The sequence below is a fragment of the Neopelma chrysocephalum genome, unplaced genomic scaffold (assembly GCF_003984885.1).
Source record: "Neopelma chrysocephalum unplaced genomic scaffold, ASM398488v2 Primary Assembly neopelma1_68b, whole genome shotgun sequence".
Taxonomy (NCBI): Eukaryota; Metazoa; Chordata; class Aves; order Passeriformes; family Pipridae; genus Neopelma; species Neopelma chrysocephalum.
Genome location: NW_020897728.1, coordinates 1,405,551 through 1,429,175, shown reverse-complemented (window position 1 = coordinate 1,429,175; position 23,625 = coordinate 1,405,551). Strand labels below are relative to the sequence as shown.

The following is a 23,625-nucleotide window of genomic DNA, read 5'->3' as shown; positions in this document are numbered from 1 at the left end:
AAAAAAAGAAGTTACAAAAGACTAATAATAAAGATAAAAATAAAATGCAATTAGGGCAGACAAGAGGAGGCGGAGGCTGGGGCAGGAAGGAAGAGCCCCGGCGCGCCCCAGCCCCTGCACCCCCCTGCCCCCCGCCCAGGGGCTGCGGCCCCGCAGGACAGAAGCCCCTTTGTGGGTGCAGGCTGGGGTGGGGGTCCCGGGCTGCGGGGGGGCCCTGACCTCACATCCGTCTGCAGCTCCCGGGGGACACGGGGGACGAGCAGCCTGCAGGACGACTGGCCCCCTGCCAGCTGCTTTCTCCCTGGGGTCAAGGCATCCGGCAGCAGCCCCCCGGGAGCACCGGCTCCCCTCACTGTGCGGGGCAGGGCGGGGGCTGCATGCCCTGCTGCCCACCGCTGCCTGCCCGGGGCTGGCATTTGCCCCTGCTAGCTGGCACAGACCCCTGTGAAGGGGCACAGGGCTGGGGTGGAATCGGGCAGGGGGAGGGGGTGGAATCGGGCAGGGGGATGGATCCTTCCCTGCTGGGGCCTCGCGGATTTCCAGGTGCCCCGTGGGGCTGTTCCGTGCCGCGGGCTCACACTCGGCTCTCCTGGCACAGGCATGGCTGCGGCTCTATGGGTACCTGCCGCAGCCCAGCCGGCGGATGTCCACCATGCGCTCGGCTCAGACCTTCTCCTCGGCCCTCGCCGAGATGCAGAAGTTTTACGGCATTACCGTCACCGGCGTCCTGGACGAGGAGACCATAGCGTGAGTTTGTCCATGTCCTCTTGCTCTCGCACGCAGCAGCTCTGCTCCCGGGCTCTTTGGCTTTTCTTGCCAGCCCTGGAGCTCTGCCTGCGCCTGGAAATGTGGGTGCTATCTCCCGTGGGATCTGCATCTCTCCTACTGGGGGCTGCACCCCTGCAGCCAGGACACCTTCCTCGCTGTCTGCGGTTGCTGTAACCCCTCAGGGACCTTGGCTGCGATGGGCTGAGCCCTGGCTCGGTGTCCTCCCTGCAGGTGGATGAAACGTCCCCGCTGTGGGGTCCCGGACCAGTTTGGGGCACGGACGAAGTCCAACATGCGGCGGAAGCGGTACGCGCTGACGGGGCGGCGCTGGAGCCAGAGCCACCTCACCTTCAGGTACCCAACCTTGCCAGGGCTTCCCCCTCCCCAGCCTGTGGAGAGCCAGGGACCCCCCTGGGGAGTGAGCGCTGCCCTGGGCCACCCCTGATGAGCTCTGTATCCCCAGCATCCAAAACTACACGGAGAAGCTGGGTCGATACAACTCGTATGAGGCTGTCCGGCGAGCTTTCCGGGTGTGGGAGCAAGCCACGCCGCTGGTTTTCCGGGAGGTGGCCTACGAGGACATCCGGCAGAAGCGGAAGAAGGAGGCTGACATCATGGTGCTCTTTGCCTCTGGCTTCCACGGAGACAGCTCCCCCTTTGATGGCCTCGGGGGATTTTTGGCTCACGCCTATTTCCCCGGCCCTGGCATGGGGGGGGACACGCATTTCGACTTGGATGAGCCTTGGACGCTGGAGAACGCGGATGTGTCTGGTGAGTTGAGGTTCAAGGAGGTGGTGAAGGTGACCAGAGGAGCCTGGTGGCCTCCTGGGCTTGAGGGAAGGGGGCTGCACTGGTGTGGGCAGGAGTGGCAGGGAGAGCAGCTCCACCATGGGTGATGCAGACAGCTCCCTCCAGAGCACCCTGGGTCTAAGGACTCACCCCATGCATCATGTCCTGTACTCCCTCCTGCTGATGGTGCCTCTCCATGCAGGGAACAACCTTTTCCTGGTGGCTGTGCATGAACTGGGGCACTCGTTGGGTTTGGAGCACTCCAGCAACCCCAGCGCTATCATGGCCCCCTTCTACCAGTGGATGGACACAGAGAACTTCCAGCTGCCCGAGGATGACCTCAAGGGGATCCAGCAGCTCTACGGTGAGGAGATGGGTGGGGGATCAGCCCAGAGGTGGGATCCTGGGCATGTGTGTGGGGAAACTGAGGTACTGCTGGTCTGCATCACCACATCCCTTCTCTTGCCTGCCCGATCCAGGTACCGCAGATGGGCACCCTCAGCCCACCAAGCCTTTGCCCACCGTGACACCCCGGAGACCTGGCAGGCCAGACCAGAGACCCCCTAAACCTCCCCCTCCCGGGAAACCAGAGCGACCCCCCAAACCTGGCAGCCCGGACCGACCTGACCAGTATGGTCCCGACATTTGCGACGGGGACTTCGACACGGTGGCGGTGCTACGTGGGGAGATGTTTGTGTTCAAGGTGCCTGCCAGGACCCCCTCCTGCCCTTTCCCCGGGGAACTGGTTGGTCTGTGGGTGGGAGGACCCCCAAGCAAGGAGCTTGGCATTTGGACTGTGTCTCTCTGTCCTCCCCATCCTCTGCCAACACCCTGTTTCTCACCAGGGCCGGTGGTTCTGGAGGGTCCGGCACAACCGGGTGCTGGACAACTACCCCATGCCCATCGGACACTTCTGGCGGGGCCTCCCTGGGGACATTGATGCCGCCTACGAGAGGCATGATGGGAAGTTTGTCTTCTTTAAAGGTGAGCAGGGAAGCTGGGTGGGAGGGCTGAGGTGGAGGGGAGGCCCCAGTGCCCTCCTCCCTCAAAGCTACTGAGTGCAGATTGACTTCATCCCAATCCCGATCACCTCCCCAGCCAGAGCTGCTGCCTGATCCCAAGGGTCCAGGGTGGCTGCAGGTGTTTACCCCTGTCCCTGTCCACGTGTCCACCTGCCACAGCTGCTGGGCAGTACCATCTCATCCCCCTTCTCCATCTCCTCCCCCTCCAGGTGACCGCTACTGGATCTTCCGAGAAGCCAACCTGGAGCCCGGGTACCCACAGCCCCTGGTCACCTACGGGCAGGGCATCCCCTACGACAGCATCGACACGGCCGTCTGGTGGGAACCCACAGGACACACCTTCTTCTTCCGTGGGGATAGGTGAGTGTGGATCCCTGCCCTGCTCCCTCCTGGTCCCTGGCAGGGGAGGGAATGTTGGGCAGCAGGGACCCCCCTGCTCCTCACCTGCTCCCCTCCTCCCTCCCCCAGATACTGGCGCTTTAATGAGGACACGCGCTCGGTGGACCCCGGGTACCCGAAGCCAATCTCTGTCTGGGTGGGGATCCCTCCCTCGCCCAAGGGAGCTTTCCTCAGCCCGGATGCCTGTAAGTAGAGGATGAGAAGAGGGGTGGGTGGCGGGGGGGGCCGGGGTATGGGGTCACCCCTCTGATGGCCTGGCCATGTGGGATGGAGTTCGGGAGGGTGTCCAAGGGTCAGTGGTGAAGCCCTTTCTGAAGGGTTTCACCAATGCTGGAGCAAAACCTGCTCTCTTGGGCATCTGCAGGGGTGCTCTGTGCCTGCCCACTTACCCCTCGACTCCATCTCTCCCCCAGCCTCCACCTACTTCTACAGAGGCACAAAGTACTGGAAATTTGACAATGAGCGGCTCAAGACAGAGCCAGGTTATCCCAAATCCATCCTACGGGACTTCATGGGCTGTCACACGGAGCTGGTCCCAGATCCCAATCCCCGCTGGCCCGATGTGGACCGACCCCCCTTCAACCCCGACGGGGACGGGCGGACTGAAGGTGAGGAGGAGGAGGAGGACGAGGACGAGGAAGACGAGGATTACGAGGAGGAAGATGGCCAGCCAGGCAGGGATGTGGACGTGGTGGTGCAGATTGACGAGTACACGCGCACCATGAGCGTGGTCATGGTGCTGGTGCTGCTGGTGCTGCTGCTCTGCATCCTTGGCCTCATCTACGTCATCGTGCAGATGCAGAGGAAGGGCGCGCCCCGAATGCTCTTGTACTGCAAGCGCTCCTTGCAGGAGTGGGTCTGACCCTGGCTCCCTCCCCAAACCGCCCCTGCCACCATGGTGCTAAGATGGACCTGACACCCCCCTCCCCTTGTCCCCCACCACGGCCTCGGCTCCTCTACCCCATTGTTGCTTGATGGCTCCAGCCTCAGAAAAGGGGGGATGCCCAACCCCCGCCAGCCCCTCCAGAGCAGCCGGGCTGGGACCGGGGATAGTCATGGGGGGGCTGGAGGGCATCCAGGTCCTGCCTGCTCCCCAGTGCCTGCACCTCCCCCCAGCCGTGACCCTCAGGCTGCCACCCATCATGTGCCTGCCTCTGCCTCGGGGTCCCTGCAGGGTCCCTTCCTTCCGTGTGAGCCCGCTGGGGCTGGGGTGGTGAGCGGGCTGGGGCTGCTCACAAGTGCTGCGAGCTGGCAGGTCTCAGCCGCTGGCACCTGCAGTGGTGGGGAAGGGGGGGAGCTGAGCTCATGGCTGTTGTTTCCTGTTGAACTGCGGGGATACAGGGATGTGGTGCCTAAAGACAGTGCGAGCTGGGATACACTACCTTTGCAACCCCTCTGGGGCTCAGCTTAGCCCGGGCCCTGCTGCCGCCGTGGGGCAAAGCCCTGGGGCACAGGGCAGTGGGCACGGCCGTCTTGTATGTCTATTAAACAGGTCGGGTGTGTGGAGAGCCGTGGTGCCGTCCTTCCTGCCGTGGGGGGCATCAGGGGGGCATCCTGTGTGAGATTTGGCAGATTTTGTGGTAACGGGGGGGGGCTTCTCTGGGGGCCACCCTGCCTGGCACCCCCAGGGAACTGAGTGCCGGGCCAGGGGATGTGAGGAAGGGGCCAGCATGGCCAGTGATGTCCCTGCAGCAGCCCCTGCCCTGGGGCTGCCATCCTGGGGGGGGGTCAGCTAAAGCAGCCCCCCACCCCCACCAGTGGACAGAGCGGCCTTTCAGCAGCTCCCACCACAGTGACAAGGGCCTTGCTGGGAACACAGGGCGCCTTGTTCTCCCCCAGCCAGGGCCGTGCTTCGGCCCTGGGCGGCCGCCTCCTTCCCCGGGCAGGGCCAGCAGCAGCTGGGGGACCCTCCTGGAGCCACTTTAGCGGGTCCTTCAACTCCCTGTCCCCACGTGTCCCCGGCAAGTTTCCTGGGGGGAAGGGGTGGCCATATCCTGTCTCACTGCTGCTGTTGTGGCAAAGGAAAGCAGGAGGAGTCGGGACCGCTGCAGAGATCGGGGAAATAATCGTGGGAGTGGGAAAGATTGGACCTGAGGGGTAGGAAACTGGCTTTATCTGGGGAAAAATATTGCTCAGCCTTTGATGGGAAGAAAAGCCAAATTGCAGAGGACATGATGGAAATAGTGGTGTCCCTGCCTCTGCTGGTGAGGTGATGCTCCCTGGGGTGGCAGCTGGAGCTGGGTTTGCTCTGGAGCTGCAGGTGCAGCCTTTGGGTGGGCAGCAGAGGCCTGGTGCAGTTGCTACACTGGGGGGGAGGCAGCTGTGCCACACTGGGCAAGGGGCTGGTGTGAATCTGATCCATCCCTGTAAGGACAACCCTACAGAGTTGGGGGACTATCAATGTGGGACTCAACTGCATCCACATCCTTGCTTCCTCCAGCCTCCCCTGCAGCAGGGCAGGGCCAGCACTGTGCCAGCACCTGTGCCCTGGGTCTTTCCCCAGGGGCAGAGAGCAATAACCCACCCCTGACCTGCTCCCCTCGCCCTGGTGCTCCAGCTGCTTCTCTGCCCCTATCCCCATCCTGCCAGCTCCCACTTTCTGGAGGAGGATGGAGCCTTTGTGCTCCCCTCATGCTTCCCCAGGGCCCAGAGCTGCTGGCTCAGTGCCCAAGGCTGCTACAGCCACTTCCCGGCACTGAATTACCCTGATCCGCCCGGCCACTCTAATTACTGTAAAAGGGAAGGACTGATACTGGCTCTCGCCCTGCTTTCCTGGTGCTGGTGGGGGAACCCTGTGGTCTGGGTCACTTATCCCCTGCCCTGGCCTCCTGGGCAGCGATTCCCAGCCATTAACCAATTCCCTGGAAAACACGCTTGGCTCAGACTCAGTGCATCGCTGCAGCCAAGCGAGAAGTCAAAATCAGGGACAGAAAAACCCTGAGGAATCAGGGGGTGGGTGGAAAAAGGTCTCCAAGTGGCTCTGGGCTGTTGTATTCCATCAGCCAGGCTGTGCTGGGTCACATTCCTTGGCTTTTAACTTCTTTCAGTTCGGTTTTGACCGTTTCGCCCAGATCTGTGCTCGTGTGGGTCTTCCCCAGAGCTGAGGGAGGATCCACAGCTCTGCTGGGCCGGGAGCCATGGGGCAGCCCGACACTCCAGCCTGCCCTGAACCAGGGCCAGACTGGTACCAGGAGCTGCCAAAAGCCATGAACCTGGCCAAAAGGCGAGGCAGGAGGGATTTGCGGCTCCCCACCCCCGCAAACACTGCTCCAGAGGCAGGCGGGGATGCATTTCCCACGGCAGCTGCATTTCCCACACTGGATGCACTTCCTATGGCAGATGCATTTCCAATAACAGATGTATTTCCCACGGCAGCTGTGTTTCCCCTCTCTCCTGGGGGTGCTGAGGGCTCAGTGGGGTGCAGGACTGGGGACCCCAAAGCCTGGCACCTGGAAAGATGCCTGGCTCACAGGGAAAGCCAGAGCCAGCCAAGGATGCCCAGGGCCAGATGCTGAAGGCATACCTTCCCTGCCATGGCAGGGGAGGGGGCTCCTTGCTGATTCAGGGTGGGACAGGAGCTGGGAGCAATTCCCCAGGGGGAATTAGGGATGCTGTGAGCAGAGGCCCAGGCTGCTACGGTTGGTGAGCTGGGACATCACTTCCCACCCCCCTCCTGCTTTTCCCCCGATGCTGCAGCGGAGCTGGTGCCAGGAGCCCAGGGCCATCTGGAAACACTCATGGACAGCAGTAAGGGACCCTGCTGGAGACAAAGCCCAGCATTTCAGCAGCGCCCAGGCTCTCAGCCGGACACTCCTGTGCTGCCCTGCACACCCACAGCAGGGTCAGCTTGCCTGTGGCTGCCCATGGACATGAGACCCCAGGGAGGGCAGGATGGCACCTGCTATAAGGGACAGGGCTTTTGGTAGTGTGGGGGACTGTGAGTCTGGCTGAGCTTGTCCCTGGCAGGCACTGGACAGCCCTGCCAGGATCCACTCCCACCAGGCAGCTCCCAGCTTCCTGGAAATAGGTTGGAGAAGGCTGACCTGGAAACCACCCTGGGAGCTCAGTGTCCTCCAGGCCCTGCCATGCCAGGGTGGCTGCTGGGGTGTGGGTGAGGGGGTGACCAGGGTGGCAGGGGCTCTCTCTGCCTGACTGGCACCATCTCAGGAGAATCCTCCTCTTCCTCTGCAAGGCAGGGCAGGATCCCCTAAGCACTGCTGAGGAGAGGACCCGGAAAGCAGAGAGGAAACCAGGCTCAGTGCAGAGGAAGAACTGGGGCTGGGATACGGTGAGGAGTGACCAGCTGGCTCAAGGTCGGAGAAAACAATGCTTGGGATGGAGGGAAGAGCCGTGGGGCCCTGGGAGGGGCTGAACCTGCTGTCTGTGCACGCTCCAGGCAGCACTGAGGCTCCGGGTGCTGTGTGGGGAGGCACAGCCCTGCTCCGGGTGGAATGTGCCCACCAGCCACACTGAGCTCGGCACACGTGTGCACTGCTCTTGTCCACCACCTCCCCTCACACCCACCGGGCAGCCACCAGCCTGCTCCCCGGGGTGCTGGACCCTTCATCTCAAAGAAAGGCATTTCAGGTGTGAAGCAGACAGTCTGCAGGTCTGCGTCAGCACAACTTGGTGTCCATCATCTTCTCACCTCCAGTGGCTCTGAGACTTTCCCCCTGCATCCCAGAGTAGTCACTGGGGCGCACAACCGCTCCCTCATACAAACAAAACCTTGCTTGGGTGGTCCCATTTTGCAGTTTGCCGGGGGAAGCTCTTACCCCTCTCCCACAGGCGCCAGCAGGGCAGGATGATCAGCTCGCCCTGCATGCAGAAGTGGCCAAAGTCCCCAGCCCCGTCACTCAGTTTTCCTGGGTGGTGGCCAGTGGTAAAACTCAAAATAAATATTTCCCTTGCCTCCAGCAGTGCCCGCCCCGTGCTAGACAGCAGCTGCAGAGGATTAATGTTGCCCTGGAGGTGTAATCCCTCTATAAAGATGACAACATTTGGCCCAAGATATCCAGGGAGTTGCAGAATAGACAAGGAGCAGAGTTTGGCTCAGATAATTTTTTGATTCCTGCATATCACCTCCCTGATCACAGCTCAGTGCTTGTGTCGGGACCCACTTGGTAGGAAGGAGACAAAGCATAAGGGGACAAGCACAGGCAGGGACAGAAGCCTGTACCAGTGTCCTGCCACTCTGCTGGGCCAGACTCTGACCCAGGCTGCTTCTGCCCCAGCAGCTGAGCAAACGGACAGAAAGCTTTCCAGGAAAACCCCTTTGCCTGCTTCCCCTGCCAGTGGCTGCCACCTGCCCGGGCAGAGCCACTGGAGCCATGGGATGTCCTGGCCTTGGCTCACACCACAGTGACTGCCAGCTGCTCCAGCTCACTCTGAGCCTGCTGCTGCCTGGCCCAACCCAGGGAGAGTCAATCTCTTGCCTCTTGCTCTGAGGTGCTGCAGCTCCTGCACTCCCGTATTTCAGCACCCAAGCTTTCAAAGGGAAGCTTTGCCTTTGATGTAGAAAGCAGCTCCCAGCACTGAGGTCCTGATCAAAGTGCCCAAGTGCAGGACCTTGCCCCAGCCAATGGAAGAGCAAGGTGAAAAGCTGATGCAGACAAGGAAAAACTCATCTTTGGGTGGCCCCTGCTCTGCCCCAGGTTAAAACCAGGGCTCTCTGCAAAGAAAGATTCCTTTCTCTCCCACTAGACATGACCTGCAGCAAGGACTTAAGCAGGAAGGACCAGGCCACCCACAGAAAGGTGAATGAGGAGCTATTTAAGATCTTTTCTCTGCAGGCTGCCTGCACTGAAGCAGGACTCCCCTCTGCTCACCCCTTGCACCCAGCTGGGGCTGCCCTGGGTGTATGCAGGCTGTAGCAATCCATGAGGCACACTCTGCACCCACATCCTTCATTCCTCCACTCTCTCCATGTAGGAGGATGTTGTGTCCCAGCCAGGTCGGGAGCCATAACCAAAGCAGTAAGGAGCTGGGTGCTCCACCACAGGAGTGTTGCTCGTGCACATTTACTGTAGGAAATGGCTGCTGATGGGATGCCTCTGACATTCTGACCCATTCTCCTGCAGGGAGACCATCTGACTTCACCCACCTTCAGCAAGACAGTTAAAGTCTTGATGGGAGAGAGGGATCAGAAGAGGAAGATTGTTGAAGAATACTGTGTAAATCGACCAAGCATCTGGCCCTAAAGGAAAGAGCCAGTATCTGATGATGCTCCACTTTGTGCAGCAAGTAAACAGGAAGATTGAGTATTTTGTTTCGTATTAAAAAATACACAGAGGGTCCCTATGGATGTAAGGGTTTGTGGCTGGGAGTTTATTCCAGCAAATCCGCTGGCACAGCTCCTAGAGTTTGGGCAGCAGGGCCCATCTAATCTCTGCAGAGGCAGCCAGCTTGGGGCTCAGGGGAGCCCAGCCCCTCTTAACACATTAAGGTCAGTCACTCAGAGCAAGCCCAGCTCCTCAGGGACAAGGGGCAACTCCAGCACAGGCCCAAGCAAAGCAGGGAAAGGCAGCAGCAGCTCCTGGTGAGTGTTTGGCCGCCAAAGACAGCCAAAACCACGTGGTGTGGAGCAAGGGCTTGGGGAAAAGGATGCACACTTTACCCTGCCAGCGTTTGATGGATCCCCTCAGCAGCTCCCCCAGCTCTGGCACGTTTTGAAAAACGTGGCAGGAAAGCCTCGCCATGGACTTCATTAAGGACAATCCTTGGCACGTGATACAGTGTGATTCCACTTAACAAATCTCAAGTCCAGCCAAGCCTTGACATACGTCAACGCAAGATGGATGGTGCTTTCCCATGTGGGCTTCCTTGGCTGGGCTCCTTAGAGCTACCAAGCTATCCAGCTGCTATAAAAATTGCAGGAGTCTTCTCCAGGAAGCCTTCTGCAGGTGCAATCCAGCCCTGCGTGGCAGCACGGGGTCAGCACCCCACCCAGTTCCAAGCCCATGAGCTCTGACAGTGCAGGTGAGGCAGCTGCCTTACAGGTGAGCAGTGGGGTCTGCACAGAGGATGCACAGAGGATGCCAATCCTTCAAACCAGGTAGGGACTCAGTGCTCAGGATTAAACCCAGATTAAGGCAGATGTCCCTCAGTGAGCTCTCTTCCTCCTCCTGAGAGAGCAGCTTTGTTCTATAGATCAATAACAAAAGTGAAGTCTTCCCCATTCGCTGCACAGCCCAGGGAAGGATCAGTCCCAGCCTTTAGTACCTGCCCTCTGCAGTATCTGGGGGGGGACTGGCCCCAGGCAGGAAAGGCATCAGCTACTCCCAGACTCACCCCATTACTGCTGGAGGTTTGCAGCCTCCCCTTCGCAAGCCTTTCCATAACAAAGGCAGATTGGTTTGAGGCAGGGAAGGGCAGCTTCAGCACAGGAAAAGACTTCCTGCTCCTGTTAATGCTGCTTTGCTAAACCTCCCCTTTGATCCCCGGGGAAAGGGACAATTTGGCAGTTGGAAGACTATTGTGTGCCTCTTGCTGTAAGCAGCTGCTAAAGGCTTGGTTGAGAGCTGGAATGAATTGGTAACTGCACAGCCAACAGAGCTGTGCCCTAACAGGCAGGTAAGACTAATTTGTCACCACTGGGGAAAATGGCTTCCAGTAATAATGGAAGGAAAAACCCATTTCCATGTACTAAGAGTGAACTACGTGAGTTTTCATCATAGGTGGAGTACCACAATCTTCATGGATTGGAGACAGGTTCTGTCTTCTCTGTGGAAATCCCACTATTTTTCCTCTCTCCAGATTGCTGCTGTTCACATGTGTGCTATCCCTTAAACAGGGAGGCTGCTGATCACAGTCAAATTGAGAGGCAAATTCTAACATCTGGGTTCTTAAATTCTTCAGCACTTTCTGAAGCACTAATGTGCAAGTTAAAGGATCCATCAAAGGAGGAAGAAGCCAGAAGCAGACTTACAGAGTCAAACGTTTAATAACTTTTCAAGAACAAGTATTACATCCATATTTAGAGCATATATAAGAGACAGAAAACAAGGAAATAAAAAATAAAATTGGTAACTTTAAGAGGGTACACTTAACTCCATAATTCCTGCTGAATCCCCTCTTTGGAGGCACAGTGGCCACTTTGAGCAAGACAAGATTGGGTACCAGGCCACCTGCAGTGTTTAGGCTCAGCACTTTAGGAACAGCCAGGAAAACTCTGACTCTGTACAACTTGCACGCCAACAACATCTCTTCCCAACATGGTGTTATTGCTGGACAGAGCAGGGAGAAGAAAGGAGACACTTACTAGACTTGGCAGCACCAAGACAACGGTACTGGGAGGGCTCCAAGCACTCCCCAGACACCTCTGGGAGGCTGCTACAGCCCAGAAGGCAGTGACAGGTTCCCCAGAGGTGTTACCTACAGTTAGCACTGCCTTCTACCTCCCACTAAGATCAGCCCCAAACATCCTCCCTCAGCAGCTTAAAGTTTTGCCCAGGAATCTTCTCTGCTGAAAGATTCCTGGGCCTGCATTGGGACAGGCTGTCCCTGGCAAATAAGGTGCTTCCTCACAAGTTTCAATATTACTGCCAATATGCCAGCATGTTCACTCCTCTCCCATCACTGCAGGAGCAGAGCTTGGCATCTCCTTCTGATGGGCAGCCATGGCCTTGTCTGTCCCCTTCCCACCTCATGGCACCACTGTCTGCACTGGGCAGGGGAAAGATCAGAGAGGACTCAGTTTGGGCTAGAGGGACACAAACAGCATCTCTCCTGGAAGACAACTGTGGAGCTGCAGCTGCTCTGAAGAGCAAAGCTGCCGAGCTGAGTCACGGGTGAAAGCTCTGGAGAGATGCCGGGAGGCTGCAACCCTGCCCAGAGTCCTTCAACATGAACAGGGAGGACATGGGGAGCAGTTGAACAGCTCACCCTGCTCCTAGATGGGAATGACAATTTCCATGTGTTTGGCAGGAAAGCCACCCAGCAAAGCACCCCTGACAGACTGCTCACCCTGGCAACAGAGAGGGTGCTCCCCGGCTGGCGGCCAAAGCTCTGCTGCTAGAAGAAGCTCTGCATTGTGAAGGCAGCAGGAGGAGGAAGAGGAATGCTAGTCTGGCCCAGCTGCTGCTCCCACCCTCCTTGCCCACAGCTAGCTCACCTTGGCCTTGTTCTGGACAGGCAGATACAGCTTGAACTCAGCTGGGAGCTCATCCTCTGAGTACAGCCGGTCAGAGAAATACACCCGTCGGATACGACAGTTGGCATGGATCTGAGAGTCAGAACAAAGAGTGCATTTTCCATATGCTCTTTTCACATCCAGCTTTGCTGTCATGCAGCAACATAGATTCCTTGGCTCGGCAGCTGGACATCTACCTCACTGCCTCTCTCTGAGTCTGACAGGACAGCAGAGAAATGCTGGCCTGTACCCTCTGCTTTGCGTTAGATGCTCTCTACAGTGATGCACAACTGGCTCAAGAGATTTGGCCAAGCTCTGGCATCTCTGCCAACTGAGATCTGCCTTAGTTGCTAAGAGGATTCTTTGCTGTGAACCCACCTCTGCTTCACTGGTATCAGCATTTGCCAGAACACCCACAGCCTCAGCCTGCTGCATTTTCAACACTCCTACTTCAGGGCCTGCCTAAGGTCAGGAATGAGCCTGTCCAGTCTGCGCTGCCTCCACTATCAGCTGGTAGTGAAGGAGTCTCTTCAGTCCCCATCATGGGTATGTGAGAAGGCAGACAAACCCCACCTGACTGTCTGTACACTTCTGGGCAGTCCTGCAAGGAACTGCAGCAATCCCCTCATACTAAGGAACAGGTGTGCTTCACACACGGGCACTCCTCAAAACAGCACACTCCACTGGACAGAGCAAATGTGAATCCCTAGCATATGGAACAAGTTCTACATCCTCAGCAGGAACAAACACTGCATCAGTTCTGATACAAGGGGCTCACTGAAGGCAGGGCCACTCCACTACCACTAGGAAACAAGCCTGAGCAGGGATATGTACAGTCTGTACACTCTGGGTCTTTCCCATCCAGGCTCCCATTTGGCCAGTCACTGTCTGGTGTATCTGGACAGGAAGGCAGTACACAGCTAATTCCCAGCAGACCTCCACCTCCACGGCATGTCACAAGGAACTGCAACTCTTACCCTAACCAACAGCCAGCCAGAGAAACAAGAAGGAAATGGGGTCCTTCATCCCAGTCTAATCCAGTGAAGTGACACCTCAGCTGGGCCTTTGCTCCCTTTCTGCAGCGCCGTGCAAAGAGCAGAGCTGGCAAAGGAACCACTAACGGCTAAACCTGGATTCCCAAACTGCTGTCCCAGACAGAAGGGAGATGAAGGGAGATGACCAGCCATTGGTTTCTGTAGGCAGGACATGCCCGTGCCTTACCTGAACTCTGAGGGTCTCGATGTAATTTGTGCCGTAAGCGCGGCGCGTGAAGTCCGACAGGTTGAACTGGATTTGGTTCCAGCCATCGTCCAGCCGCATGGGCATGGTGCAGATGAAGGGCTTCACCCGCGTCGTGCTCTGGTAGTTACTCGCCCGGAAGCGCCGACGAACGTTCTTATCATCCAGCACCTGGGGCAAGCAAGGCAATGCTGAGCCAGGCATTGGGGTCCCTGACTCCACAGGACAGCTCTACCCGTCTTCCAGAGGGTTCTCCTACTCCCACCCCCTCCATCTCACAGCAGAAGTAATTTTAACACAGGAAACAGATGCATTTTCAGGAACAGCAACAACGTGCTTGTGAGCTGACTGATGCCCCCACAGCAGAAGACCTGACACATCACATGGCCAAGAAAGCAAAACTGTTTTGGGGATCACTCACTGCCTGGGACAAGTTCCAACACAAGACTGCAGGCTCTCTGGCGCCTTCCTCACTGGTCCCTGGAGGGGCCTCCCCACTGCACACTCCTCACCTGCACTTCGAAAGTGAAGTATTTTTTCAGGTTCTTGATGATCATCACTAGGAAAGGTAGTTTGATGCCCAGGGTCTTCTTTGGGTCAGCAGGGCACGTGATGTACGTGGTACTGAGAGGAGAGAGAAAAACACCTTAGGATCTCATGCAGCACAAAGTGCACAGCCTCAGGCAACCCAAGTCTCTCCCTTGGCCCAATGCAGCCTTGGAGGACAGGAAGAAATGGATAACTGTGATCATAAGATCTCAGCAGCAACCAGGGCTTCCCGTAACAGGAGGGAGAGATTCAGAGGTAGCTGCAGGAGAACAAGATAAACGGCACAAAGAATGCATTTCAAATCCCACTTTTCTCACCCAGGGCACGAAACCCCTTCCTGGAGAGCTTCACCTCCTCAATTTCAAGGCCATGTCAGCACTGTTTCTTAACACAGCCTCCTCCTACCCTTGACTGAACAGGTAGAGCCCTCCAGAGCACAGCAGAGGCCCTGTGTGCTCTATATGGCTGGTAAAACAGAGGTCACGAGCCCCAGAAGTACACGTCACGCCTGGCAAGTTCTCTATCAACACTTCTTGGAGGAAGAGAAGCGTTGGCTCAGCCTGTCTGCAGGAGAGGAGTCTCCACTGCCCTTATAAGGAGCGCCCTGCTCTGAATCACCCCTGGAGAAGCCTTGGAGACTCTGAGCCCGCTCACAGAGCTGGCGTCTGTCTCCCGGGTCGCTGGAGACAAGGTTGCTAAGTGAAGCACCATAAGCAACTCCCCTCATAAATCTCCCTTTGATCTTCCTGCCGTAGGGAGAGCAGCCATCACGTGGGGAGAGCAGCAGAGCAGGCCCAAGACAAGAGAAGATGCAGCAGGCAGTGCTGCTTTCTCAGTAACTGGCAGCTCTGACTAGGACTGGGTATCAAATACAGCTTTTATTCCCTTCAAGTGACGGAAAAATAATGGGACTTTATTTTTTATCCCTTAGGCCCATTGAGGATGAGAGAGAGCTCTACAAACACGTCTAGGGAAACGCACGGTACAGTGCCACAGAGGAGTGTCAGAGATCTAACCCCAGATCCTTCAATTTATTGACAAAGAGATTGCAGTAGAGTTTGAAGGTGATGTCTGGTGGGCACTGACAACTTTCACCCTGCCCAAGGGCAGAGTGTATCCCCCCCAGGACACACCAGGGCAGAGGAAGACGCCTTCTCCTACCTGACATTTGTTCCTTCGATCTCCAGCACCAGTGACTGAATGTCATTGTCTGTGATTCGCTTGATGTGGCCATTGCGCACCTGGAACAAAAGCGGGGCAGACAGCACAGACGTTACGTGAGAGGGAAACAAGAGGCACACAGAGCTCCACTGAGAGGAGGAAAGAGATCCCAGGAGGACTCATATACATTCACTTGGCTCCTATTCTCCTGGACTTTGCTGTTTCCAAGGCTTTGATCACCGCCCCAGAGTGCCAGGACTCCAAGCACGAGTTTATGGCCCAGCACGTACACTGAGTGCAAGACTTTCATCTATCCAAATATGCTACAGTGAACACAAGGGACTCAAGCCTTGTGCTAGAGGCCCAAATAAACAAACATAAAAGTGTCAGAGCAAGATCAAACTTGAGTGGAATAAAGGGTAAAAACAAGCACGAGCAATAGAGGGGCAAGCAAAGGGAGCCACCAGCCAGTCACTGGTCACCAAGGGGACTTAGTCTCTACTGCTGGGCATGGCCAACTGCCTTGGGGAAGAGCTGGACCAGACTGGAGCTTGGTTACAACCCTTCATAATTACAGCACGTGCAAGCACAGAGCCATCACTGCTCTCCTGAGGGGCACAGGGATTTGGCTTCTTGGAGGCAGCCAGCTCCCCACAGAGCTCAGGGAGGCCAGGGCTGGAACCAGGAGCCAACACAAATTCATTTTTCTCCACAAGTAATATGGCTGAATCCCAGGGTCTGAGGATTTATTTTTTTTAATGAAGCAGCTCACTTCTCATCAAATTTATCTCCATTTAAAAGGCACTTTTGCTAATTAAGCCCTCTGCTCTCGCCCAGTGCTGGATCAGCGAATTGCAACGCTCCTTCCGGCTCCATGAATTAATTTCTTTAGAACCCATCACCGCTGCTAATATAAAGGATACATTAAGCTTCTAATGGGACGGTTCCAGTCATGAGCTACAAAATGATTTACAGGTTTAGCAATTCATCTTCGAAATTCATTTCTTCAGAGGGACCTGCCTGTCTCTACATTAAGCAGTTCCAAGAACCTCAGCCTGGATCACCCGTCTGCTGCTGTTAAGCACGAGAGTGCAGCTCACCCTGCCAGGCTGCTCTGAACTCTGCTCAGATACTTCCAGAAAACACTAAGCTTGTAGAGAGTATCCTTACAGGATAACCCTATTTCTCTACTCCATCATGTGCAACTCCCATGGGTTTACAGGTCTGCAAGGAGAAACCCACTGAACGAGGTCTGGACAAGCTGCCTTTTGAAATGTTTGTTTGGGTTTTTTTTTAAATCACCAGAAGCAGAAGCCCCACGTGAATCTATTTGAAGCAGTGATTGGCATATGGGAAATTAAATCCTGGAAGTCACAGGGATACAGCATGCAGAATGAACACTGGGAAATAACCTTGCCTAAGGAGGTGAGAGTAGTGTCCAATAAAGCCTGACTCTGCATCACGTAAGACAGCTTTCACCAAAGCTGTGTGGAGCTTATGGATCCACAGAGGGGAGAGAGTTCAGGCTTGAGCTTCTCTGGAGAGGACAATAATAGAGAAAACAGCTACACATGCTTTAAAACAATTAGTCAGCAGTGTTTCTATCTGCATTCAGGTCCCCTTCCTTAGCCTGTGAAGTCTTTCCTTCCCCAGATCACAGGGACAATGAAAAGGGATAACTCTTCCTCAGTGTCACCACGAATGGGATGAAAGACAGCAGAAAAGAGAGGAGATAAGTACAAAACAGGGCCAGGCTTGCCCCTACCTCACAAAAGCTCAGAAAGATAGGATTTCAGAAAATTTTAGAAATCTAAACAAAACACTCAACATTTCTACTTGGCCAACATTTTCTAAACATCTTAAGCCTAAGAAGATGGATTTTTCAAGCTGAAAAAAATGGTAGTAGCCCTGTTAGAAAATAAAAGTTCTTCAAATGCTTACTGTCCTCTGAATCAGGATAACTGGAAAGGTACTCAATGTCTAAAGATAAACGGGAAAAGATTTTCAGATGCAAACCTCAAAACTCGCAGGGTTTGGAGGGAGTAGCAGCTTCACTGACAGTTGTGACTGAACATATATAATTCTCAAGGCTGCTGTTGCTGCTAGCAACACTATTCAAATGTAACAAAGGCAAAAGGAAAAGCAGCAAGGAGCAATCCTCCCCAGGGCCAGACAGGACCCCTCTGAGGCTGCTCCCACATCGTTGCCAGTCACCCTGTTGTAAGACGATGGGTTTGTGGTGGCAACAGCAGCTTACCCACAGCCCCTGAGGGAGAAGGCAGAGAAGGCAAAGACTGTATCCTACTACTTACAGGGAATTTACAAGTGCTTACAACAAGGAAAGGCTTCCAGTGCCCCATTTCTACACCTGTATCAAACAAAGAAGCCTCTACTTCACACTATGTCCACCAGCACAAGCAGGGCACATCCTACTAAGGCTGAAAAATAAATGGTTTTCCCCACGTCACAAAAGCTTGAGATTCCCTAAGACACCCAAAAAATAGAAATCACAGTCTGCTGGTATTTTTTGCAAAGAAAGCCTACATTAGGACAGATATGAATCCAGTAATCTAGGGCATTCACCTAGGACATGGGAGAACATCAAATTCCCTGTTTCCAATTCTCACCAAAATGACAAGGGTATTTCATGCACCGCTGAACAGAGCAGGGCAATCCTCACAACCACATCGAAGCTGGTCGTGCTTCCTCAGGACAGGAAGAGCACCTGCACACAGCCCTGCTGTTCCTGAGGTTGCAGGGGTGCCACAGGGCAGTGCCAGGTGAGCCCAGCCACATACAAGCCCTACAGCCAGCAACGGAAACAGCCTGTACACCCAGCTGCTGTTCTCTGGAATAGCAGTCCTAATTTTTCATCAGTGTTTTCAGGCCAATCCAGAGACTACCGTAGCTGAACAGATCTGCTGACATCCACCCTGCAAGCAGAGCTCCCACGGGCCACTCATGATCCTCACGATCGCAAGGGTGTCACCCTGCACAGGACAATTCACGTGGGAAGGTGCCTCAGGACGTCTCCAGTCCAACCTCCACCTCCAAGCAGGGTCAGCCCAGACTGATCATGGCTTATCCAGTCTGGAGGCCATGCCACATCCCTTTGTCTAAGAGTCTTTAATGTGTCCTGTCCTCACGCCAGCCAAACAAGCTGCTGATCCTTTTCTAAAGTCACGAATATTTGTGCAAAACACATGCACACAGCCAGGCTGTGTGAGGCACCCCAGTTCTTCAGAAAGCTCTGGGGGTACCCACTGATGGGAAACAGGATGGGTCTGTGCTGCCTGTCCCCCACCCCACGACTTGTAAATGCTCATAGGAGCCCACTCAGGTCCACCACCACTGCTGTCTGAGATGCCTTGGAGGCTTTTGTCCCAGCTGAACCCCCAAGAAACTCAGCTTAGACTCAAGCACAAGTAACCAAATACACATTGTAGCCTTGCTCTCAAAGAATGTAACAAGAGTTTTGCAGAATCACTCTTAGGCAGCAACACAACCGGGGTGGTTTGTGAAGAGGGGAAGCAACAGGTCTCAACACCTGATGAGGGCTCCTTGACGCGAGATACCCGGGAGAAAGCAGGGGAGCCTCAGCAGAACCACTCTAGAAAGCGACAGGAGGGAGAAACAAACAGATGAGACATTCACTTCTCCTAAAAGCTGCCACACAGCCCATCTTTGTATGCCTTTGGCAAGCCTGTTTGGAAGATGGGTCACATACCAGAGCAGACTCCCACCTTGGCCCCAGCAGCTGCTATGGAGGAGTCGCCACTCGCAGCCAAGGGGCTTTAGCATCCTGCTGCCTATGGCCAGTGCTGGACACTTTTGTAGCCTCTTACGGTTGCTGCAGCTCCTGACACGGCGCTGGCTCTTCTGCCCAGCACAGAACCACAGAAACACAGACTCGATCAGGTTGGAAAAGACTTTGAGATCATCCAGTCCAACCTATGACCGAATGCCACCATGTCATCCGCTAGACCATGGCACCAAGTGCCACGTTCCTTGAACACCTCCAGGGACCAAGGAACACCTCCAGGGACCGTGATCCAGCACCTCCCTGGGCAGCCCATTCCAATGCCTAATCGCTCTTTCTGTGAAGAAATTCCTCCTGAAGCCCAACCTAAACCTGCCCTGGCACAGCCTGAGGCTACGCTCTCTCATCCTGTCGCTGGCTGACGGGGAGAAGAGACAAGCCCCCACCTGGCTACGAACTCCTTTCAGGCAGTTGTAGAGAGCGATAACGTCACTCCTGAGCCTCTTACACTGTTATAAGAGTATTTTATTTTAGAAAATACTCTTCTAATAACACATCCCCTCCAAAAGACCCCGGGCCTGTAACCCGGGCCTGGGGGGTCCCAGTCACCCGTTCCCGGGGGGTCCCAGACACCCGTTCCCGGGGTGTCCCGGTCACCCGGCCGCTGTAGCTCAGGCCCGGGCGGGCTCCCGAGAGCGGCCCCACGGGTGCCCGGAGCCCCCCCGGTCGTTCCCGGTGGCTCCGGGCCTGCCCCGGGAGGCGCAGGCGAGCGGCCTCTTCGCTCCCCGGGCCGCTCCGCTGCCCCGGGCGCCGCCGGCTCACCTTCTTGTCCCAGATCTGCAGCGGTTTGCTGCCGATGCTGTAGAGCACCGAGAGGAACCCGCTCTGGAAGGTGTTCTTGAACATGCCGGGGCCGGGCGGGCCGGGCCGGGCCGCGGCCGCCGCTCTGCCAGGACACGGCGGATCCCTCCGCGCCGCGGCGCCGCCGCCGTCACCGAGGAACTACTTTGGGCGGCCCCGGATCCACTTCCCGGGTGACGGTGTTGTGGCGGCGCTGCCATGGCAACCGGGGCGCCGGCCGCGGGCCTGTCCTCGATTCACTCGTTGCTGGAGTTGCTGGAGCCGAGCCCGTTCCAAACCGTGCCCGGTCCGCTGTGGCTGGTGCCACGTCCCCTGAGCCCCTGGGCCTTGTGTGTGTGGGGGCGCTGCTAAAACATCCCAGTTCTCCCCCTGCAACTCACGACCCTCGGTCCAAAGGCGACGCTGTGGTTTGCTGTTCCCAAGGATGCTCTTTGCCCTTTAAGTGTTCCCCAGCCTTCGCTCGGCGCTTTAATCCGAGGGGTTCTGTTTCTCCCTGTGCTGGTTTTACAAGACTGAAGCGTCCGGATGGTGCTGGTTGCACTTTGTCGCTTCCTTTAGCCCCACTAATTCCCAGATGCTCAACCTTCACTTGCCCCAGCAGGTGACACGTCCTTCCCTCCCTCCCAGTCCCGGTGCTGCCAGGAGCAGCCCGTGAGCAGCAGCAGGTACACACACCTGTTGGAATTCCTGTGTGATGCCAGCAGTTCCATTAAAAACAGGAGTGGCCAAAGCTCACTGCTCAAAGCTAGCCCTGCCCTGGTGGACCTGCATTTTTGGGGAGCGCTACCGCGAAGTGAGAGTTCCGGAAAGCAGCTCCTGTCCCTCCCAAGCTGCTTCCTGACTCGTGTCTTCCAAGACAGGACCAGGCCCTTTCCTGTACCTCTGTGGCCAAGGGAAAGGCAAACACCATTGATGGGAGTGGAAGGGAAGGATGTTTCGGTCACACAGTGGCGGTGGGCACATCCCAACCACTCTCCGTCGAGCCATTTCCCAGTCCTCCAGTGCCATCCAGGCTGGAGCTGGCTGCAGCCGTTTGCTCGGAACTCTCTGTGCCACACACTAATGCTGCACTCACAGGGATGTGCTGGTGCTGGAGTCTGCTGCCTTGCTAGGTCAGAAACCACTGGGATGTCTGGAATCCCGTGCCTTCCTGAGGAGCCTCCTGAGCATCAGCTGGTGCAGGAGGTTGTCCCAGTATGGCATCGTGCTTGCTGTCATAGTGGAATTCCTCAGACAGCATTTCAAGCCAGAACTGCTTCATTTCCATGTGGAAATGGGCCAGATTCTGCACTAGCTGACACCAGAGATACCAATCACCAGGCAGACTGGACACAGCACGAGGACGGAGCAGGAAAGCTCCCAAACACATCAGCACCACCCGTGCAGAACCTCCCGCATCTACTTGCTGCTCTAAGTCAGGCAGGGATAAGATACAGAACCCTGGCAATATTGGGGTGGGGGCTGATTTACTGATGTGAGAATGTCTTTGAGTAGAGATAGGGCCTTGCACAGCTGAAGAGGCTTAAGAGGAACAGCTGGGGCTAGAAATTACATTTTTAAACTGACACATATTACATTTCTTCCTGCTGTAATAACACCTGTCTCATCTATTTTCAATGTACAGACACTAAACAGCACAAAAATTACCGTCTTGCATCAGCTTTATGGTTCTTCAGGTTAACTCCAGGCTTCTCCTGTGTAGCCCTTGCTGCTAACTAATGCCCCATCCAAATCCCAGTGACAACAACATTGTCTGCTTTTGTCTCTCCCTTGGGCTACAAATGCTCTGATTGTCCCAAGGGCTCAGTCCCTCCCAGTACCCAGGTTAACAGCTTTCTCCTTCCTTAACAATTCCTCTCACAAACAAGGCATTAGTTAGAAATGATCAGCTATATTTAGTCAGCGGGTTAGAGTACACTTTATATGGCACGATGAAATTACTTGTTCCCTTAATCAGATGGTACGAGACAACTGGGACAAATATCCAGCTGCCATTCCTGAACAGCCGGCTCATTCACACGCTCTCCGCTTACCACTTCAATGTCATGTTTTGCTGCACGCAGAAATACGTTGTGGTTTCAAATTTTCCCTGTTTCTCAATTAATTTTTACAAAATACCCATTGCCTCTCCTCCTTCCCTGGGCATAAAGGAGAGGGCAGAGACAGAGAGGCCTGTAAATTACTAACTCGTATCAATGGTTGAGGCTGGCATTTGGGAAAAGGCCTCCCCAAGATGTATTTCAGAGAGACTCACACACTGATGTTATCCACCTGGAAGATCAGAAGGAAGATGTTGGCATGGTACATCATCCCAATTTCCAGAATGTAGAGGGATTGGATTTTGGGGAGCAGATGGAGGAAAAGGCCCCATCCTAACAGAATAATATGGTCCCAGAAGTGAGCAGAGGTTGCCAGCTCCAGAAATAACTGCCCACTAAAATATTTCCTGCCCTTCAGACTTGCCAGCAATCCGATGCCTTCAGAGGAATGAGATCTTCAGGAAGCTTCTGAAATGTTGCTCCTCTGAAGTTTCCCACTGCTGGGTGCAGAGCAAAATGTAGCAGGTCTCTCCAGTATCACCAAGTCTGTGCTTGCCCTGCAGCACACAGTCCAGGTTCACTGGGAAATCCTGACCCGGGCCAACACCCTCTTGGCTGAGGCCATTGCTGGAGAGCAGATGCCTGGGGCTGGGCCAGATCCAAGGACAGTGCTTGGACCAGTAAAACCAGCACGGAATTCATTCAGTTCCTCTGTGAGCCCAAAGCCTTCAGAGCATGGCAAAACCAAGAACAAAGCAATGACTCCTGCAAGGAGTGTGAGGACCTGTGATTTGTCCAGATGACTCCAGCCTGGATTTTCCTACAGGAGCAGCACTGGATGAAGGGCAGCTGTAATGAGGAAACTAAAAAGAACATCGGGCAGGAGATCCAAAGCCACCACATGCAAGGGGAGGCAAGGCCCAGAAGTGACTTTGGGTGCTGAAGGAACCCAGAGAACTGCTGTGCATCTCACGCCGGCTGAACTCTGAGCAGTGCAGAAGGAGGAGGAGGAGGAAGCTGAGCTGCTGCTGAGCAAGGGATCAGAAGAGAACAAGGGTGTAACCATCAGTGGGTGCAGAAGGAGGCAGTGCCAACACGTGCTGGAGCAATTTGGGAGAGAAAATCAGGGAAGGAGACCACACTGCCTTGGTGGGACACCCGTGCAACAAATGGAGCAAGGGGTGAAAATGTGGAAAACCTTTCTGATGTCAGACAAAGTGGAGACAAAAACAGGTAGGCAAAGTATTTATTTCTAACAAAGAACAGTTAAAAGGGTCACCAGGAACATCCTTTGGACACAAGCTGATGACTTGGACAGCAAGTGGGCTGCAGCAGGCAGCAGGTGGGAATGGAGAACATGACCCAGCAGTGTCAGGAGATGGATGGATGAAGCAGCAGCAGTGCTTGGATGTGCCACCATGCTGCAGGGACCTCAGTTCAGCACAAGCTCCCAGCACTGCTGCCCAGTGCCCGTGAACCTCAGGTGGACTCTGGCAAGGGCTCTTTCTTCCCTGCAGGGACAGGCTCTCACCACTGGCCAGATCTACACCAGCCAAAGAAAGTCTTGATGACTTTCTCTGCCAGAGATCAGCAGAGTCCTGGATACAACAGGGCTGTCATTACACCAAGCCTTGGCAATGGACCAAGCTCTGCCTTACAGCACCAATAGGCTGAACTTACCTGATGCCCAAGTCCACATCTGGCCCCACATTTGCACATCTCCAGGTGTGACACACTAGGACAGATTTCCACCTGTACCTCTCACAGGCTTTGTGCAAGGACTCACTCCTGGGTTTCCACTTTGGCCAGTGCCCAGGGCTGGGTGAGAGCAGCACCATGTGGTTCTGTGCTGGCAGGAGCCCATGGCTCACCTTACCTGAACTCCCCTCCCTGGGAACCAGCAACAGG

At 55.5% G+C, this 23,625-nt stretch overlaps 2 protein-coding genes across 3 annotated transcripts; one reads left to right on the top strand and one right to left on the bottom strand.

Annotated features, from left to right (window-relative positions):
* Positions 1-574: 574 nt before the first annotated feature.
* On the top strand, positions 575-4,486 carry MMP15 (matrix metallopeptidase 15). Its single transcript, XM_027685331.1, has 9 exons — positions 575-747; positions 1,000-1,122; positions 1,232-1,539; positions 1,760-1,921; positions 2,037-2,260; positions 2,403-2,541; positions 2,789-2,939; positions 3,048-3,163; positions 3,392-4,486. The coding sequence occupies exons 1-9, from the start codon at positions 644-646 to the stop codon at positions 3,838-3,840; spliced, it is 1,776 nt and encodes a 591-aa protein (XP_027541132.1). The 5' UTR covers positions 575-643; the 3' UTR covers positions 3,841-4,486.
* A 6,415-nt stretch (positions 4,487-10,901) lies between these two features.
* CFAP20 (cilia and flagella associated protein 20) lies at positions 10,902-19,809 on the bottom strand. 2 transcript variants are annotated; one of them, XM_027685334.1, is made up of 6 exons: positions 19,640-19,809; positions 15,058-15,137; positions 13,860-13,971; positions 13,330-13,518; positions 12,091-12,201; positions 10,902-11,203 (listed from the first exon to the last, which is right to left on the bottom strand). In XM_027685334.1, the coding sequence occupies exons 1-6, from the start codon at positions 19,721-19,723 to the stop codon at positions 11,198-11,200; spliced, it is 582 nt and encodes a 193-aa protein (XP_027541135.1). In that variant the 5' UTR covers positions 19,724-19,809; the 3' UTR covers positions 10,902-11,197. The 2 variants fall into 2 exon arrangements, with proteins under 2 accessions (XP_027541135.1, XP_027541134.1); XM_027685333.1 differs by lacking the exon at positions 10,902-11,203 and having other exon boundaries at positions 12,082-12,201.
* Between the last annotated feature and the right edge of the window lie 3,816 nt (positions 19,810-23,625).